The sequence below is a fragment of the Sus scrofa genome, chromosome 4, assembly GCF_054392235.1.
Source record: "Sus scrofa isolate SSC_HxYL_T2T_F1_AM1 chromosome 4, Sscrofa_HxYL_maternal_Yorkshire_Landrace_v2.0, whole genome shotgun sequence".
NCBI classification, from domain to species: domain Eukaryota; kingdom Metazoa; phylum Chordata; class Mammalia; order Artiodactyla; family Suidae; genus Sus; species Sus scrofa.
Window position 1 is genome coordinate 108,760,897 of NC_139386.1, and position 21,389 is coordinate 108,782,285.

At 39.4% G+C, this 21,389-nt stretch overlaps 1 protein-coding gene across 1 annotated transcript in view; it reads right to left on the reverse strand.

Annotated features, from left to right (window-relative positions):
* LOC146404172 (uncharacterized) overlaps positions 1–21,389 on the reverse strand; it is a 42,542-nt gene that overhangs the window by 14,111 nt on the left and 7,042 nt on the right. The window contains exons 3-4 of the mRNA XM_085023456.1: positions 15,886–15,974; positions 15,150–15,247 (exon numbers count right to left, since the gene is read on the reverse strand). Coding sequence (XP_084879582.1) covers positions 15,244–15,247; positions 15,886–15,974 — 93 coding nt within the window. The 3' untranslated portion in view covers positions 15,150–15,243. The remainder of the gene's footprint in view (positions 1–15,149; positions 15,248–15,885; positions 15,975–21,389) is intronic.

Below are 21,389 nucleotides of genomic sequence, written 5' to 3' on the forward strand. Positions count from 1 at the left end.
AACAGCCACAGCAATGCAGGATCCAAGCTGCATCTGCAACCTACACCACAGCTCATGGCAATGCTGGACCCTTACCCCGCCAAGTGAGGCAGGGGATAGAAAATAACCACCTTTAGAGAAGGAAAGGAAATCGAGTGCCTCCTGTGTCTCAAACATCATACTAGGTATTTGTCTCAATCAGTCCTTATAAGGTGGGTATCACCTTGACCCTAACACCACCACCATTTTACAGAGGAGAAAACGGGTCCTGAGAGGTTAAATAACCGAAGATCATATAGCTAACAGGCTGAAAAAGCATCCAAACTCAAATCTCATCACAACCCATATTATTTCTGAAAGCATATAGTCATGTGTAAAAATGCTATAAAAAGTTTAAAACATTATATAAATATTGGCTATCATGTTATTATATGTATTAAACTACAAGGATTCACTGGGAACCTTCAGCTATATTGAAAGACAGCAAGGCTTGAGTGCAGTAGCTTCACAGGACTGAAGGAAAGAGAGACTCCACTCTTGATGGGTACACATAGGGCAACTCCATAAGAATCTTGGTCAGCCCTACCTGCGGGTCTTGGAGGGTCTCCTGGGAAAGCAGAAGGTAGCTGCGGCTCACTGTGGAGGCAGGACATTGGAGGTGAAGGTCCTAGGAAATGATCATCAGTGTGAACTCCCCTGGAGGCTGCCTTTTGGAAAAATCTGGCCTCATGTATCAGGGCTGAGAAATTCCAGGGCAAACAACAAACAGGATGGGAACACAGCCCCCCATCAGCAAGGAGGCTGCCTAAAGTCCTCCTGTGCACACAGCCATCTCTAATCACACCCAGAGAGAAAGCCCCACCCACCAGAGGGACAAGACTCAGTTCCACCCACCAGTGGCAATCCTTCCTATCAGTAAGCCTGCCACAAGTCCCTGTATCAACTTCACCCACAAGGGGGCAGACACCAGAAGCAAGAGAAGATACAACCCTATAGCCTGAAAAAAGACCACATAGAAAGCTAGAAAATGAAACAGCAGAGAAATATGAGCCAGATGAAGGAACAAGACAAAACTCCAGAAGAACAGCTAAGTGGAGATAAGAAACCTACGTGAAAAAGACTTTAGAGTAATGATAGTAAGGATGATCCAAGGTCTTGGAAAAAACCAGAGGCAAAGATTGTTAAATTACAAGAAACATTTAACAAAGAAATAGAAGATTTAGAGAATAAACAAGTAGAGATGAACAAGAGAAAGGGCCAAAGAAAATATTTGAATATATAATAGCAGAAAACTTCCCTAACATGGGAAACATATCACTCACTCAAGTCTAGGAAGCACAACAAATACCATATAGAATAAACCCAAGGAGGAGCATCACAAAACATATTAATCAAAATAACCAAAAGTAAAGACAAAAAATATTGAAAACAGCTAGTGAAAAGCAACAAAAAACATACATGGGAACCCCCATAAGATTATCAGCTAATTTTTCAGGAGAAACTGCAGAAAAGAAAGTGGCATGATATATTTAAAGTGATGAAAGGAAAAAACCTACAACTAAAATACTCTACCTGCATGGCTCTCACTTAGATTTGAAGGAGAAATCAAAAGCTTTACAGAGAATCAAAAGCTGAGAGAATTTAGCACAACAAAACAACTTTATAACAAATAGGAACTTCTCTAGGTAAAAAAGGCCACAACTAGAAACAAGAAAATTACAAATGAGAAGGCTCACTGGTAAAAGCAAACATATAGTAAAGGCAGGATATAATTCATACACAAATATATCAAAAACAGCAGTCGTGAGAACAGAGTACAAATGCAGGATACTGGAAATTCATTTGCAATTAAGATACCAGCAACTTAATCTTGTATATCTATAGACTCCTATATCAAAACCTGTTAACTACAAACCAAAAAATCTATAATATGTAAATAATAAAAAGCAACCCAAATACAACACTAAAGATAGTCATCAAACCACAGAGGAGAGAACAAAGAAAAAAGACCAACAAAAATAAATCCAAAGCAAGTAACAAAATGGCAGTAAGGATGCACATATGAGTAATTACATTAAATGTAAATGAACTAAATGCCCCAACAAAAAGACATAGGCTGAATGGATAGGAAACAAAAATAAGACCCATATATGTCTATAAAAGACCCACTTTGGTTCTAGGGACACATACAGACTGAAAGTGAGCATATAGAAAAAGATATTCCATGCAAATGGAAATCAAGAAAGGTAGAGTAGCAATACTCGTATCAGACAAAATAGATTATTTTTTAATTTTTTTGTCTTTTTAGGGCCACACGCATGGCATATGGAAGTTCCCAGGCTAGGGGTCAAATTGGAGCTGTAGCCGCTGGCCTGTGCCACAGCAACATGGGATCCAAGCCAAGTCTGCAACCTACGCCACAGCTCCCAGCAATGCCAGATCTTTAACCCACTAGGTAAGGCCAGGGATCGAACCCATGCCCTCAAGGATCCTAGTGAGGTTCATTACCACTGAGCCACAGTGGGAACTCCAAAATAGACTTTAAAATGAAGTTGATTACAAGAGACAAAGAAGGACATTACATAATGATCAAAGGATCAATCCTATAAAGATATAACAATTGTAAATATATATGCACCCAACATAGCACAATATATAAGGCAATTGTTAACAGTTTTAAAAAAAGGAGAAATCAACACTAGCACAATAACAGTGGGGGACTTTATCACCCCACTTAGAGCAATGGGCAGATCATCTAGACAGAAAATTAACAAGTAAACACAGGTCTTAAATGATGCATTAGACCATATGGACTTATTAGGTATTTATAGAACATTCTATCCAAAAGCAGCAGAATACACATTCTTTTCTAGCACACATGAAACATTCTTCAGAATAGATCACATTCTGGGCCACAAATCAAGCCTTGGTGAATTTAAGAAAACAAATCATATATCAAGCATTTTTTCTGACCATAACACTATAAGACTAGAAAACAATTACTATAAAAAAAACTGCAAAAAACCACAAATGTATGGAGACTAAACAATATGCTATTAAACAACCAAAGAATCACTGAAGAAATAAAAGAGGAAATCAAACAATATCTAGAGAAAAGCAAAAATGAAAACACAATGTTCCAAAAACTATGAGATGCAGCAAAACCAGTTCTAAGACAGAAGGCTATAGCAATACAAGCTTACCTCAAGAAACAAGAAAAATCATAAACAACCTAACCTTACACCTAAAGCATCTAAGGAGAGAAGAACAAACAAAACTCAAAAGTTAGTAGAAGGAAAGAAATCATAAATCTCAGAGCAGAAATAAATGAAATTTAAAAATGAAGAAAACAATAGAAAAGGTCAATGAAACCAAAAGTTGGTTCTTTGAAAAGATCAACAAAACTGATAAAGCTTTAGCCAGACTCATAAAAAGAAAAAGATGGCTCATATCAATAAAATTAGAAATGAAAAAGAAGTTACAATAGCTATCACAGAAATACAAAGGCTCATGAGACTACCACAAGCAACTATATGCCAATAAAATGAACAACCAAGAAGAAATGGGCAAATTTTTAGAAAGAAAAAATCTTCCAAAACTTAGGAAGAAACAGAAAAGACTGAATGGACCAATCACAAGTACTGACATTGAAACTGATTAAAAATTTCCCAACAAACAAAATTCCAGGACCAGATGACCTCACAGGTGAATTCTATCAAATGTTTAGAGAAAACACTATCCTTCTGAAACTATTCCAAAAAATTGCAGAGGAAGGAACACTCCCAAACTCAATCTATGAGGCCACCATCACCCTGACGCCAAAACCAAAGATAGCACAAAAAAAAGAAAATTACAGGCCAACATCACTGATGAATATAAATGCAAAATCCCTCAACAAAATACTAGCAAGCCAAATCCAACAATACATTAAAAGGATCATACACCATGATCAAGTGGGATTATCCCAGGAATGCAAAGATTTTTCAATAGCTGCATATCAATCAGTGTGATACACTACATTAACAAACTGAAGAATGAAAACTATACAATCCTCTCAATAGATGCAGAAAAAGCTTCTGACAAAATCCAACGTCCATGTCTGGTAAAAACCCTCCAGAAGTGGGCATAGAGAGAACATATCTCAACATAATAAAGGCCATATATGACAAACCCAGAGTTAATATCATTCTTGACAGTGAAAAGATGAAAGAATTCTCACTAAAGCCAGGAACAAGACAAGGATGTCCACTCTAACCACTTGTATTCAAGACCTGTACTCTGAAAACTATAAGATGCTGATGAAAGTAATCAAGAATGACACAAACAGATGGAAAAATATACCATGCTCTTAGATTGGAAGAAGCAATATTGTCAAAATGACTATACTACCTAAGCAATGTACAGATTCAATGCAATCCCTATCACAAATTACCAACGGCAATTTTCACTGACCTAAAAGAGAATGTTTTAAAATTTTTATGGGAACACAAAAGACCCTGAATAGCTAAAGCAATCCTGAGAAAGAAAAATGGAGCTGGAGGAAATTCGGCTTCCTGGCTTCAGATGATACTACAAAGCTGCAGTCATCAAAAAAGTATGGTACTGTCACAAAAAAACAAAACCGAAATATAGATCAATGTGACAGGATAGAAAGCCCTGAAATAAACCGATACACCTATGGTCAACTAATGTATGACAAAGGAGACAAGAATATACAGTGGAGAAAAGACAGTCTCCTCAATAAGCGGTGCTGGGAAAACTGGACAGCTACATGTGAAAGAATGAAATTAGAACATTCACTAACACCATACACAAAAATAAACTCAAAATGGATTAAAGACCTAAATATAAGACCAGATACCATAAAAGTCCTAGAGGAAAGCATGTGGGACAATTTTGACATAAACTGCAGCAGTAATTTTTCAGATCCACCTCCTAGAGTAATGAAAATAAAAACAAAAATAAACAAATAAGACCTAATTAAACTCAAAAGTTTTTGCACAGCAAGGGAAACTATAAACAAAAGGAAAAAACCCACAGAATATGAGGGAATATTTACAAATAAAGTGATTGACAGAGGATTAATCACAAACAACTCATGCAGCTCAATATATTTATTTATAAAACCTAATCAAAAAATGGGCAGAAGATCTAAATAAACATTTCTCCAAAGACATACAGATGGTCAAAAAACACATGAAAAGATGCTCAAAATTGCTAATTATTAGAGAAATGCAAATCAAAACTACTATGAGAACCTACTCTGTAGCACAGAAAAATCTACTCAATAGTCTGTAATAACCTATATGGGAAAAAGAATGAATATATTTATATGTATGACTAATTCACTTTGCTGTACACCTGAAACTAATACATACAACATTGTAAATCATCTGTACTCCAATAAAATTAAACTTGGAAGAAAAGACTATGAGGTACCACCATACACCAGCCAGAGTGGCCATCATCAAAAAGTCTACAAACAATAAATGCTGGAGAGGGTGCAGAGAAAGGGGAACCAACCCTCTTACACTGTTAGCGGGACTGTAAACTGGTACAACCACTATGGAGAACAGTATGGAAGTTCTTCAAGAAACTAAAAATGGAACTACCATATGATCTAGCAATCCCGCTCCTAGGCATCTATACAGAGAAAAACCATCATTTGAAAAGATAGATGCACCCCAGAGTTCACTGCAACACTGTTTACAATAGCCAAGACATGGAAGCAACCTAAGTGTCTATCGACAGAGGAGTGGATAAAGAAGATATGGTACATACATACAGTGGAATTTTCCTCAGCCATAAAAATAATGAAGTAATGCCATTTGCAGCCACATGGATGGACCTAGAGATGATCATACTAAATATAGTCAGACAGTGAAAGATAAATATCATATTATTTCACTTATATGTGGACTCTAGAAAAAAGGATACAAATAAAAACTTATTTGCAGAACAGAAAGAGACTCACAGATTTTGAAAACAAACTTATGGTTATCAAAGGGTGCAGTATGGGGGAGGGATGGACTGGGGGTTGGGGATTGGCACATGCACACCGTGGCATACACAATGACTGGCCAACAGGGACCTGCTGTGCAGCACAGGGAACTCTACCCAATATTCTGTATGATCTATGTTGGGAAAATAATCTGAAAGAGAATGGATGTGTATGTATATAAGTGAATCACTTAGCTGTGCAGCAGAAATTATCACAACATTGTAAATCAACTATACTTCAATAAAACTTCAAAAAATGAAAAAAATACTTCCATGTTTCTTTTTAAACATTTAAATCTTTATTCTATCTGAAATTAATTTTTGGTATGATCTCTGATGTAAGGGAGTTAACTGTTGTTTTCCCAGTGATTCTCCAATACTATTGCTTAACTCATCCATACCCCCACTGACTTTAAAATATTACATGTTCATATACATACATATATTTGCATCTGGTTCTGAATTCTGGATAACCTTCGAGACCTACAATTTTAACCATTATGTTATACGAAAGGGAAAAGAAGTTATTTGCAAATATATCTACCCAGCTATTCCCTGGAGATGGGTAAGAAACATACCAAAATTGAGGAAAAAATCAGAAATGAGGGAGTTCCCATCATGGCGCAGTGGTTAACGAATACGACTAGGAACCATGAGGGTGGGGGTTCGGTCCCTGGCCTTGCTCAGTGGGTTAGGGATCTGGCGTTACCACGAGCTGTGGTGTAGGTTGCAGACACGGCTCAGATCCCGAGTTGCTGTTGCCCTGGTGTAGGCCGGTGGCTACAGCTCCAATTGGACCCCTAGCCTAGGAACCTCCATATGCCACAGGATCAGCCCTAGAAATGGCAAAAAGACCGAAAAAAAAATTAGAAATGAATAGTGAATGATCAAAAGGGATTTACTGGTACAATAAAGAAACACTTGTAAGAACTTGCCCTGGTATAAATTAGGGATTACCATTCTCCTTGTAACATAGGGAACAAGGAACACAGACACAACACAATGACAAGAGAGAGACACATGTCACGAAGATGCTTGGCTCCACTTAAATCCTCTCCCCACCTTACTCATTTATGAGAAAGTGTATTTGACTTACTTACTTTTGGGATCAGGCTTGTTTTACTCTGAATAAAGTTCCTGCTGTGAGCCAAAATTATACTGGGAGTCCTTGTCTCAGTAGTACCTGCCTCACTTGGGAACTGTGGCTATTAAAGAGATAATTCATAAAAAGCAGTTATTGCACTGCCTGGCTGTGTGTGGCTCAAATAACAGAAATTTATTTTCTCATAGTTCTGGGTGCTAGAAATGCAAGATCAAAGTGTCAGCAGGTTTGGTTCCTCCTAAGGCCTCTCTCCTTGGCTCGCATGTGTCCTGACACGGCCTCTTTGTGCACATGCTCCCCGGATGTTTCTTCCTCTTCTTATGGAGACACTGGAACATTGGATTAGGCCCACCCATGTGACTCCATTTAACCTTAATTACTTCTTTATTAAAGGCCCCAGCTCCAAAAGCAGTTACATTCTGAGGTAATGGGAGTTAGGACTTCAACATATGAATTTGGGGGAACACAGTTCAGGACATAACACTGGCATATAAGAAGGAACTAAGAAAAATTAGCTATTATTAAATATTCAACATGTGTTGGAAAGAGCAAATGAATTAACAAGGCAATCATAAAAAGGAAAGTCATGACCAAATTGGCTTTTTCCCCTTATTTGACCAAGAATAAATGTTTAACGTTTGAACAGTTGGGACACAACAGAAAGCCCTGTCCAAATAGCTAACGCTTCAAACCAGGTCAGAGGACACTTGAAGATGAGCGCACAGCGGCTCAGCAGGTGGACGCTGTTAAAGGAACTGAATTGGCTAATGGGCTCCCTAAACCACAGGTTACTATTTTAAATGTTACAAAAGACCAGAGAGCAGGAAAAGATGAAAAATAAAACCAGTGTGGGTCCAACCTTCAATCGAGGAGAATTGAGTGATGGGGCAGTTGGGCTCCATGTGACTCAACTAAATTGCCAAGTACTAAGGCTGTCTTTGGGCTAGAGGTAGATTACAATCTTTTCTGTCCTGGAGCTCTCAGAATAGAAAATAGGTTTTTTCTTTTCTCTGTCCTCCTCACTAAAATCTTTTTTGTCGACCTTGTAGAGGGAAACATCTGTGTGTTGGCCCAAGTCATGCAAAAGGGACACAAACAAAACAAAGTCATGCAAAAGGGATACTAAGTGCTAATAATACAAATATAAAAGAGGGCTTATTTGACACCATTATCAAAAATAAACTCAAAATGGATTAAAGCCCTAAATATAGGACTGGAAACCATAAAACTCCTAAAGGAAAGCATAGACAGAACACTCTGACATAAATTCTAGCAATATCTTTTTGGATCTGTCTCCCAAAGCAAAAGAAATAAAAGCAAAAATAAACAAATAGGACCTAATTAAACTTAAAGGCTTTTGCACATCAAAAGCAACAATCAACAAAATGAAAAGTCAATCTACAGAATGGAAGAAATGTTTGCAAATAATGTGACCTATAAGGGATTGATACCCAACATATATAAACAGCTCACACGACTCAACACCAAAAAAAAAAAAAAAAAAAAGTTAAAACATGGGCAGGAGTTCCCGTCATGGCACAGTGGAAACAAATCCAACTAGGAACCATGAGGTTGCGGGTTCCATCCCTGGCCTCACTCAGTGGGTTAAGGATCTGGCATTGCCATGAGCTGTGGTGTAGGTCACAGACGTGGCTTGGATCCCATGTTGCTGTGGCTGTGGCGTAGGCCGGCAGCTACATCTCTGATTAAACCCCTAGTCTGGGAACCTCCATATGCCACAGGTGCATCCCTAAAAGGACAAAAGACAAAAAAATAAATAAAAGGATCTGGCATTGCCATGAGCTGTGGTGTAGGTCACAGACGTGGCTTGGATCCCATGTTGCTGTGGCTGTGGCGTAGGCTGGCAGCTACATCTCTGATTAAACCCCTAGTCTGGGAACCTCCATATGCCACAGGTGCATCCCTAAAAGGACAAAAGACAAAAAAAAAAAAAAAATGTCATTTGCATTTTCAAAGAGGAAATGCATATGACCAAAAGGCACATGAAAAGATGCTTAATATTGCTAATCATCAGGGAAATGCAAATCAAAACTCCTCACCTGGAGTTCCCGTCGTGGCGCAGTGGTTAACGAATACGACTAGGAACCATGAGGTTGCAGGTTCGATCCCTGGCCTTGCTCAGTGGGTTAAGGATCCAGCATTGCTGTGAGCTGTGGTGTAGGTTGCAGACGCAACTCGGATCCCGCGTTGCTGTGGCTCTGGCGTAGACTAGCGGCTGCAGCTCCGATTAGACCCCTAGCCTGGGAACCTCCATATGCTGTGGGAGCGGCCCAAGAAATGGCAAAAAGACAAAAAAAAAAAAAAAAGACAAAAAAAAAACTCCTCACTTGACATCTAACTCCCGTCAGAATGGGAAAAAAAACGAAAAATGTTGGCAAGGACGTGGAGAAAAGGGAACTCCTGTACACTGTTGGTGGGAATGTAAATTTGTGCAACCACTGTGGAAAACAGTATGGAGGTTTCTTTTCTTTTTTATTTATTTATTCATTTTTGTCTTTTTTAGGGCCACACCCGCAGCACATAGAGGTTCCCAGGCTAGGGGTCTAATTGGAGCCGTAGCCACCTGCCTACACCAGAGCTACAGCAACACGGGATCCGAGCTGCGTCTGTGACCTACACCACAGCTCACGGCAACACTGGATCCTTAACCCACTGAGCAAGGCCAAGGATTGAACCTGTAACCTCATGGTTCTTAGTTGGATTGGTTAACCACGGAGCCATGACGGGAACTCCTGGAGGTTTCTTAAAAATTAAAAATAGAACTACCATTGACTAAACAATTTCACTCCTGGGTAGACACCCAACAAAACCAAAAACACTAATTCAGAAAGATACATGCACCCCAATGTTCACAGCATCATTTTGTGCAATTGCCAAGATATGGAAGCAACCTAAGTGTCCATCAAACAGATGAATGGATAAAGCAGATGCAGTATACATGTATGCACACACACACATATATATATTTATACACACACACATACCATGGCATACCACTCAGCCATAAAAAAGAATAAAATTTTGCGATTTACAGCAACATGGATGCACTTTGAGGACATTATGCTAAATGAAATAAGTCAGAGAAAAACAAATACTGTATAATATCACTTACATATGTGAAATCTAAAAAGTGCAATGGGAAGTTCTTGCTGTGGAGCAGTGAGTTAAGGATCTGGCACTGCCACAGCTGTGATGTAGGATGCAGCTGTGGCTCAGATTTGATCCCTGTCCCAGGGACTTCCATATGCCACAGGTGCAGCCAAATAAATAAATAAATAAAAATTTTAAATACAAAAAACTAATTAATATAACAAAAAAGCAGACTCACAAATACAGAGAACAAACTATTAGTTACCAGTGGGGAGAGGGGAGGGGCAGTATACAGGTGGAAGAGTGAGAAGTACAAATTACTGGGAGGCTCAAGGATGTATGGTATAACATGATGAATGTAGCCAATATTTTGTAATAACTGTAAATGAAAGTAACCTTTAAAATTTACTGAGGAAAAAAAAAAAAAGCAGGAGGTATAACTCTCCCAGACTTCAGACAATATTACAAAGCTATAGTCATCAAGACAGTGTGGTACTGGTACCAAAACAGACACACAGACCAACGGAACAGAATAGAGAACCCAGAAACAAACCCAGACACCTATGGCCAAGTAATCTTCAACAAAAGAGGCAAGAATATAAGATGGGGAAAAGACAGTTTCTTCAGCGAAGGGTGATGGGAAAACTGGACAGCTGCATATAAATCAATGAAACTAGAACACGCCCTCATACCATGTACAAAAATAAGCTCAAAATGGCTTAAAGACTTAAGCATAAGACCGTAAAACTTCTAGAAGAGAACATAGTCCAAACATTCTCTGACATCAACCTTACAAATGTTTTCTCAGGTCAGTCTCCCAAGGCAATAGAAATAAAAGCAAAAATAAACCAATGGGACCTAATCAAACTGACAAGCTTTTGCACAGCAAAGGAAAACATTTAAAAAAAAAAAAAAAAAGACAACCTACTGAATGGGAGAAAATAGTTTCAAACAATGCAAATGACAAGAGCTTAATCTCTAAAATATACAATTTATACAACTCAACAGCAAAAAAAACCAATAATCCAATTGAGCAGAACATCTGAAGAGACATTTCTCCAAAGAAGATATACGGATGGTCAACAGGCACATGAAAAAATGCTCAACATCACTAATTATTAGAGAAATGCAAATCAAAACTTCAATGAGGTACCACCTCCCACCAGTCAGAATGACCATCATTAACAAGTCAACAGATAACAAATTCTGGAGAGGGTGTGGAGAAAAGGGTACCTTCCTTCACTGTTTATGGGAACATAAATTGGTACAACCATTATCAAAAACAGTATGGAGGCTCCTCAGAAAACTAAACACAGAACTACTGTATGATCCAACAATCCCACTCCTGGGCATATATCCAGACAAAACTTTCACTGAAAAAGATACCTGCACCTGTATGTTCACGGCAGCACTATTCACAATAGCCAACATATGGAAACAACCTAAATGTTCATCGACAGATGAATGGATTAAGATGATGTGGTATATATACACAATGGAATACTACTCAGCCATAAAAAAGAAAAAACCCAATGCCATTTGCAGCAACATGGATCAAACTAGAGACCCTCATTCTTAGTGAAGTAAGTCAAAAAGAGAAAGACAAATACCATATGATATCACTTCTATCTGGAATTTAATATATGCCACAAATGAACCTATCCATAGAAAAGAAACAAACCTGTGGACATGGAGGACAGACTTGTGGTTGCCAAGGGGGAGGAGGAGGGAGTGGGATGTACTGGGAGTTTGGGGTTAGTAGATGCAAATTATAGCATTTGGAGTGAGATCCTGCTGTGTAACATAGGGAACTCATCCAGTGACTTGTAATGGAACATGATGAAGGATAATGTGAGAAAAAGAATGTATATGTATTTATGACTGGGATGCTTTGCTGTATAGCAGAAATTGAAGGAACATTGTAAATCAACTATAATAAAAAATGAAAAATAAAATTATATTAAAATTGTTTTAATTTAAAAAAGACAGCTTATTTGAGGAAAAATCTTTCAAGTAGATTTAAAGGAACAAAGCAATGCTCTGAGCTCATGTTAGAGTGATTAGACTGGGTATAATTGCAGTGGACTCATAAGGGACAAGCGTTCGAGTAGGGAGTGGTCACCCACTCCCACTACATAAAGTATGACCCTTTCCCAAACTAATGTTCTATATATTTATAGGAAAAGAAAAGAGTAGGCAACTTTGACGCTATGGAAGGCCCCAACTGAGGAAATGAACTCATTAGAAACGGGATCCCCCAAAGTTCAGGAGCTCATACTAGGTCATTCTCCTGCCCAGGGCTTCCAATGCCCTCCGGAGGTGCGCCTTGCTCGGGCAAGGGAAAGGAGTAATCACACTACCCATCTACCAGCCATGGCAGGAGGGCCAGGCCATCCTCACTACATACACCTGTCACTGGACTGCTGGCCAGTTGAAATGGCAGCACTAAGGGTGACCAACTTTCTTGAAGGGCTTTCACATGAGTGTGGCCACACTGAGCCGGCTCCCTGCCAGGTGTGGAAAGAAGAGGCCTACAGGACTCAGCTCTGATCTGCATTAGGACCCAAGTTGTGATTTAAAACTAAACAAAACCCTCTGGAGTTGCAGTGCCAGAAAGGGTAAAATTGTCTCAGAGATATATTTTGGAGCAGATGTAATTTACACCAAAGGAAGAGGGTCACTTTAACTGATAAATCACATGTATTTTTGGCAATTACAAAAAACTCTCTTGGGCTAGGTCATGATGGAAGATAAGGTAAGAAAGGGAATATACATACGCGTATGCCTGGGTCACTTTTCTATACAGCAGAAATTGGCACAACGCTGTCAATAAACTGTAATTTTTTTAATAAAAATGTAGAAAAAATAAGATTTTCAAAATTCTGATAATTCTCAAATTTCTATCTCCAGCTTTCCTCACCCTCTCCTGAGTAGCCATATGCCACAGGGTGGCCAAAAAAGAAAGAGAAAAGAAAAGAAAACAGACTAAAGCCCAGGAAGGGAAAGGCAGATGTGGAAGGAAAGAGGCATGAAAGGAAGTGAAGTGAGATGCTGTGTGGGGCCTGGGACGACAAGAGCATCCTGGAGTCTGCCTTCTGGGGACCGGTGCGCGGACAACGCCCGCCGGGCTGAAGGAGGAGTAAGGGCAAAGCAGGACTGCGAGTGGCCGTGGGCTTGTGGTCAGAGAAGAGGTTAGAACAGGGATGGGGCCTGTCTGTGAATCCCCTGCTGCGTGTGTATCACAACCCTGGAGACAGCTTTGTAAAAACAGAGACTGCCGGCGCACACCCGAGTCTCTGATTCAGTCAGTCTGGGTTTGGGCTGAGCGTTTGCATTTCTGGCCGTTCCAGCTGACAGCTGCACAACTTTGCGCTCAACCTTCTACTGTTGGGGGACACCCCAAGCCTGAGCCTGCATCCCAGGCTGAGCCTGGGGCTCAGGGCTTCAGAGCCAGGGAGCTGCCAACCTACACCACAGCCACAGCAATGCCAGATCCAAGCTGTATCTGTGACTCATACCACAGCTTGCAGCAACATTGGATTCTTAACCCACTAAGTGAGGCCAGGGATCGAACCTGCAGCCTCACGGATGCTATGTCAGGTTCTTAACCCTCACGGATGCTATGTCAGGTTCATACCACAGTTTGCAAGCAACACTGGATTCTTAACCCACTAAGTGAGGCCAGGGATTGAACCTGCAGCCTCACGGATGCTACAATGGGAACTCCTTTTTTTTTTTTTTTTTTTTTTTTCCTTTTTTCAATTTTGTATTTCCACCGTGCTTCAAAAGGGGCGGTTCTTGGATTTAAAAAAAATCAAAAATTAAAATCAAACTAGAGGCAGGAAGATTAGTTTAGACGCAGGGCAAGTCTTATTTGAGAGAAAATGCTGAATTAGGCAGGAACAATAAGGGTGAGGAGAGGTAAATAGATTATAGAGGCGTTTGGCAGTATAATTGATAAGAATTGATGACTTGTAAGGGGCAAAGGGGACTCTTGAGACCTCTAGCTTGGGTAACTTAACTAGATACTGCAGCTCACAAGAATGAATTTGTTTTGGATATGTTTAGAATCAGGTAACTTCAGATGGTGGTGCCTGGTCAGTACTTGGGAACACATCTGGATCAGGAGAGGATAGCTCTGATTTGACCCCTAGCCTGGGAACTTCCATATGCCACAGGTGCCGCCATAAAAAAAGAGAAAAGAAAAGAAAGAAATGTAAGACTGAAAGGTTAACCTCTTCTGAATTTGCTTCAGGAGGGGAAAAGCAAGAATTCTTTAGGCCTGGTTCGCAATAGACGTGCAACAGAGTTAAGAACGGGGAACAAGTATTCTAGGTCAACGTGGCCTGATTCTGTGGTTTGACCCAGTGATTCCGGCAGAGTACTATGCATGTTATTGAGATGAGACGGAAGAAGATTTCTTGATGGGAGATGGAAAGACAGAGGGAAAATGGCTACTCAACAAGTTAAATCAGCTAAGAATCTACTAAGGTCCAAAACAGATGACTATTAGCTTTCCTTAATTAGTGTGCAAAGGAACTTGGGTACATACTGTCCCTAAAAATTACAGACCATTTCTAATGTATAGAGAAAAAAAATATACCTAAATCCACCAACCTAATAACAACTACCACTTCTTTGCATGCACTGCCATCTTTGTCCACTGCTGCAATCATAGACTTTGTCTTGGGTAAATATATAGAAATATGGATCTAAAGATTGGACAAATGAGAAAAACAACTGACCTTACTTAATCTCATTCATGTCACTTGAGGAATTTTCAGTCTGGAGCACACCATTCCTTAGAGAGTAGCTCCTGCTGGTCAAGAGGGACGTGGCAGCCTTTGTTGTACCCATACAATTTCATATAAAAGCATAGAATTTGGTAAGGTCATAGGTGGAATTTCATATAGAGGAGATGCCTAACGTCTAGAAAATAGGAAAGAGACTCTCTTACCTTCATAGCACATTCCAGCTTTTAATAGCAGCATCCTTAAAATGGAGTTAGTAATGTCAACTTCACAGGGCTTTTGTGAGGAGTAAGTGCACTGTCAACTATTAAAAATGATACAAATAGAAGGAAAAATGATTAGTATCACTCATGAGTCTGTCTCTCTCATCAGTCTCCAAACTTCTGAAATTCAATACCCTTGCTTCCTGTCTTGGTATCTCCCCAACTCCCTCCCCCACTCCCGAAACGCTGTAATATAGAAGCAGAAACAGAGTTCCGCTGGAGCTGAGAGAAACAAGCAAGCGATTCCTCCTGGGATTGTCAGGGACATTTCACCAAGAGTTTTACAGGGGTAGTAATAGGGATCTGGGAGCTATTTTTAATATTTATAAAAGTCTAACCTGAAATTATACTGTTATCAGCAGTAAAGCTTTACAAGCTAAATAAAACATCAAGGCTTTATTTTGTCTTGGTTTTTTTTTTTTTTTTTTTTTGCTTTTAAATAGAATTATACAAAACAAAAATGCATCTCATAGAAAAATTGTTTATTTAATAAATATTGTGTGAGGCCCCATAATCAGCACAGAGAACAAAAACATGAGTAGGATAAGTCATAATTCTTGCTTTTAAGGAACCCACAGTACACTGAAGACAGGTAAGATTAATGCACAGGCAAAACATTATATAGCAAGGGCAATACTAAGGACCATCACAATAAAGAGACTAAATGTAGGACTCTTACCCTAGGCTTGAGTGGGGCTGGGTGGTCAAGGAAGGCTTCCTGTAGGAAGTGAAACCTTCAAAGACTTCCAGGAGTTTTCCAGGCAAAGGCTGTGTGTGAAGGAAGAGGAGGAGGCCAGATAATATATCCAGGCAGAGGGAGCAATATATGCAAAAGGACAAAGGTGAGAGAAAACCTGTTACCAAGAAATTGTGGTTCAAAAGAGCCCCGCTGTAGAATCAGTGCCCAGGAGTGGCAGAGATAAGGTGTGGAGATGATGGCATTTTACTCCAACTTTTATTTTGAACATTTTCACACCTAGAAAACACTTTTAAAAATAGTGCAATGAGTATCTATAGTCTCTTTACTTAGATAATATGCACAGGATGGGAGGACAAAGAATGAATGAATGAATGAATGAATTTGGCAAAATGTTCACAATCAATTGGTGGTGGAGAATTCTAACCTTCTTCAAATGCTCCTTTTCCCCCAACCTCTAAGTGTAAATCTTTGACTTATCCTTCCTCTTACTGTTTCTTCCTTTTCCCTTCTTGGGAAACTGGAGATAATTGATTATAAAAACATTCTGTTGTTTATGTGCATGCAAGGAATACCTAGTCCAATAAACCAGTGTTTCTTAACCTGTTTTTCAAGACTAACACCCTAAGGATAATTTTCAGACATTTTTTTCCTAATTGCTTCCCTCAGGAAACTTTAATATGCAGATATACTATGTACCTGGCTTTGTTCTCTCCCTCTCCCTCTCTCTCTCTCTCTCTCTATATATATATATATATATATTTACATACACATATGTATATATGTGCATTATATATTTAAAAAGTAAAATCCTTTTCATACCCTAAGAACCGATTTTTGCCCACTCACAGGCAATGTCACTATCGTGAAGAATACATGAGATAAAGAGATGCAACACAAAAGAGGAATGAATCAGATTATGATCGCCTATCCCAAGTAGTATTTAGAAACAGTATTCAGTTAAAGTATGATAAATTCTAAGATTTCTCACCAAAAAAGTTAATTCCTAATGTTTTGTTTCATTTTTTTCTAAGAAGATGTTTTTTATTGTAAGCCACTTGGCCACAGACCCCAGAGAACCTACGATGGAGGTAAAAGACCTATTAGTCAGTTATCTCCTGGTCCTGACAAAATGAGTTAAATAACCTAAGTCTCTGTTGGGAGGGGCTGGGAGAGGAGCATGGCAATCCCAAGTAATTTGGGGGCAACAGAGGGACCTAAACCAAGGCAAGTCCTTGGAAGAGAATGCTCCTTATAGGAGGCCACAAAACTTAAGACAGGTGTTTGAATGACAAAGTTGTATTGCAGATAAACTCCACTGATAACATTGCTCTACCAAGGACTAGAGCAGTGCTATCCAATAGAAATTTAGTGTAAGCAGTCTATGCAATTTTATTTTAGAAACCACATTTTAAAAGTGAAAAAGAAATAAGTGAAAATAAATAATAGATTTTTAATAGATATTAATCAAAATAGTATCACTTTAAATAAATAAACTGTAGTACATTCATACACTGGAACGTTATTCAGTGCTAAAAAGAAATGAGTTATGAATCCATAAAGACATAGAAGAATCTTAAATGCATGAAGTGAAAGCAGCCTATCTGAAAAGGCTACTTACTGTATGACATCCTGGAAAGGGCAAGACTAGAGACAGTAAAAAGATCAGGGGATGTTGATGGTGGAGGAAGCTGTGTGGGGTTGGGGCAGAATTCTGCATTTTTTACTCAATTTTTCTGTGAATATAAAACTACTCTTTAAAAAGTCTACATTTAAAATATACGTTATATATCATTTTAACATGCAATCAAGATAAAATATTCCTAAGTGAGATATTTTGCATTTGTTTCAGCACGTAGTTTACCCTTCCACCATTTCTAGTTTATATTAACCACACTTCAAGTGCTCAAAAGCCACCTATGGCTAGTGGCTCCCATACTGGACAGAGCGAGTCCAGAGCAATGGCAGCACCAAGCCACAGTGGATACACATGTGAGGAAAAAGTGGGGGTTTTTTGTTTTGTTTGGAAGCAAAGGCAGCTTCCCAACAAGGCTTTGAATCTTCCTTCCATCCAGATTGCTGGCTCCCAGCTCCTCTCACAGATCTTCAGGAGCAAACTCCCTACCAGTGCCCTCCCCAGTCCAGCCCTCCAGAGAGTATCACTCCAAAGATTCTTTTTTGATGAGACTCTGTCCAAAAAAGATGCATGGAACACTCAAGAATAGAAGGGATCTATCACACCAGAGTTTGCTGAAAAGACCGCATTAATATTAGGTGTGCTCCTCATTAATAAGAGGAGAAAAGGCTTTCAGGTCCTGTACACTGTGCAAAAAAAAAAAAGAATTTATTAAAATGCAGGGCAGATTTAAATGCTACCTAGAAAATAAGAACTTAAGAAAAAAAGACTTGCTGTCATTCTAGAAACAAATAACTAGGCTTTGCCTCAGTTGGTGGGGATTATTTATATTTCCTTGCAACTAGAAACATTATTTATTTATGTTTCCTAGCAACATCCCTGGAACTAATGTATAGATTTCTCTGTATGCCATGAAATATTATAATCTACTCATGCTGTTACCAAGATGTGGGTGCACTTTAGCTCAGAAAAGTTAGCTGTCATTTGAATTAGAAAAGGCACTATGTTAAATCATAATCTGCCGTTTTATATTCATCATTTTCGGGTTCTATCACTCACAGAAATGAGAAGAAACAAAGGCATTTATCTGCTTACCTTTTCCAACAGCTCTTCCAAGTGAAGGGAAAGGAGAAAAACAGAAAGTGGACCAATTACAGCAAAAGAGAAATGCAGTCTTGCAGAATCCTGAAAGGAGCATGAGGAGTTCCCGTTGTGGCGCAGCGGAAACAAATCCTCCTAGTATCCATGAGGATGCAGGTTCCATCCCTGGCCTCACTCAGTGGGTTAAGGATCTGACAGTGCTGTGGACTGTGGGAGTAAGTCGCAGATGTAGTTCAGATCCTGCGTTGCTGTGGCTGTGGTGTAGACTAGCAACTGCACCTCTGATTCGACCCTAGCCTGAGAATTTCCATATGCTATGGATGAGGTCCTAAAAAGCAGACAGACAAACAGACAGAAAGAAAGAAAAAGAAAGAAAGAAAGGGCATGACATAAAGCAGAATGCATACATATCATATGTTTTATTTATAGTTATAAAAATCATGATTAAATATCTAATTCCCATCTTAATCATCTTTGAAATAAAGGAAGAAATTTTAAAATACATAAAATTGGGGAGTTCCTGTCGTGGCTCAGTGGAAATGAGTCTGACTAGCATCCATGAGGATGCAGGTTCAATCCCTGGCCTCACCCAATGGGTTAGGGATCTTGAGTTGCCATGAGCTGTAGTGTAGGTCACAGGCATGGCTCGGATCCTGAGTTGCTGTGGCTGTGGTGTAGGCCAGCAGCTGTAGCTCCCACTCGACCCTTAGCCTGGGAACTTTCATTTGCCGCAGGTGTAGCCCTAAAAAGACAAAAAAACAAAATGAAATTAAATAAAATAAAATATATACAACTGATATTTAATTGTATATGGCATTTTTAAAAATAAAAAGTCTACACGAAAAGTCAGAATTTTTCAGTCTTTACATCTAAACCTTTTCAAATAAGAATTTTAATATAACCTTAATATAATTTAATAAAATGACATGATAACCTGGGATTTTACTTAAAATACTCCAACAAAGAAAAATGATAATAAAGGTTGGAGAATATATAAGAATGACAGAACGATGTTAATGATGAAACTGAGTGATGGGTACTTGGGAGTTTTTTACAGTTTTCTCTCCACTTGTACACAGCTTATGGCTAAAGTTTTCCAAATAAAAAAGTTCAAAAGTTACTGGTGGCAAGTTTTAAAATATATGAGTATCTTTAACAAAAAAAGATTGTTAACTGGTTGCCCGGGATTCAAGGCCTGGAATGGGAGATTTACTTTTTATTTAAACACTCTTTTCTGGAGTTCCCGTTGTGGCGCAGCGGTTAACGAATCCGACTAGGAACCATGAGGTTGCGGGTTCGGTCCCTGCCCTTGCTCAGTGGGTTAACGATCCGGCGTTGCCGTGAGCTGTGGTGTAGGTTGCAGACGCAACTCGGATCCCGAGTTGCTGTGGCTCTGGCGTAGGCCGGTGGCTACAGCTCCGATTCAACCCCTAGCCTGGGAACCCCCATATGCCGCGGGAGCGGCCCAAGAAATAGCAACAACAAAAGACAAAAAAAAAAAAACCACTCTTTTCTAATTGTTTACATGTTTTTATCAAACCTTACTTTATGAATAAAAAAGATCTATATATACATATGTATGTAACACACACACACACCCACAGGCATATACATACACACACATCATATGATGTAAATTACAATTTATATGTAATTTTTAGCTATCATATATAAAAGATTATATATATATAATTACATTTTGTGTGTATGCATGTGTTTTGATAAAAGCACCTTAACACTTCCTGAGGATAAAGATTATGTGTTTAGTGCTGTCTCAGGCAAGTCACTTTTGAGTCTCCCTGGGGCTAACATATGAATGAGAGAATACATTTGAACATGCCTAGCATGATGTCTAGCACAATACAGGTATTCACCTAGTGTTGGTTTAAATGATATTTAATGTATGGGGAGAACCAGAAATATCATGGGGATAGGCCTGCCCCTCACATTTGAGGGACCATGAGCAAGAAGAGAAACAGAGGCATCCAGCCCATGATCTGCTTATCTCTTTTCACCCAACAGAGGGGCCTCACACACTTGTGTGTGAATATCCCAACAAACCTGATCAAGCTCCACCACCTACAACAGCTGCCTGTGGGCACACTTATCCTGTCTATACCTGAAGAAGATCCAGCTCAGGCCCCAGAAGTGGGCTTCTGTCTATTTGTCAGGGAATTTCAAGGGTTCCTGGTAGCTAGAATCTCATCTGGAATGTGGGGTGAGGGGGTACAGCAAAGTGGGAAGGTGTACTCTTAGGAGTCCTTGGCCCCTGGTAAGGGATGTGACCGGAGAAGGGCCATGTTGGGTCCTTTCAAAGCAAAGACAAAATGTTGTACTGAACCACTCAAAAGAGTAGGAGTCAGAAAACATGGATTCTTGGAGTTCCCACCATGGCTCAGCAGAAATGAACCTGACTAGCATCCATGAGGACACAGGTTTGATCCCTGGCCTTGCTCAGTGGATTAAGGATCCGGCCTTGCCATGAACTATGGTGTAGGTCACAGACTCGGCTCGGATCCCGTGTTGCTGTGGCTGTGGTGTAGACCATCAGCTACAGCTCTGACTCCACCCCTAGCCTGGGAGCCTCCATGTGCCATAGGTGAGACCCTAAAAAGACCAAAACAAAAACAAAAACAGAAAGAAAAGGAAAAGATGGATTCTTGCCCAATTCTGCCAGTAACTTCTAATGTGACGTTAGGCCAATGTCTTTACCTAGTCATGCCTCAATTTTCTCACACATCCATTTAAA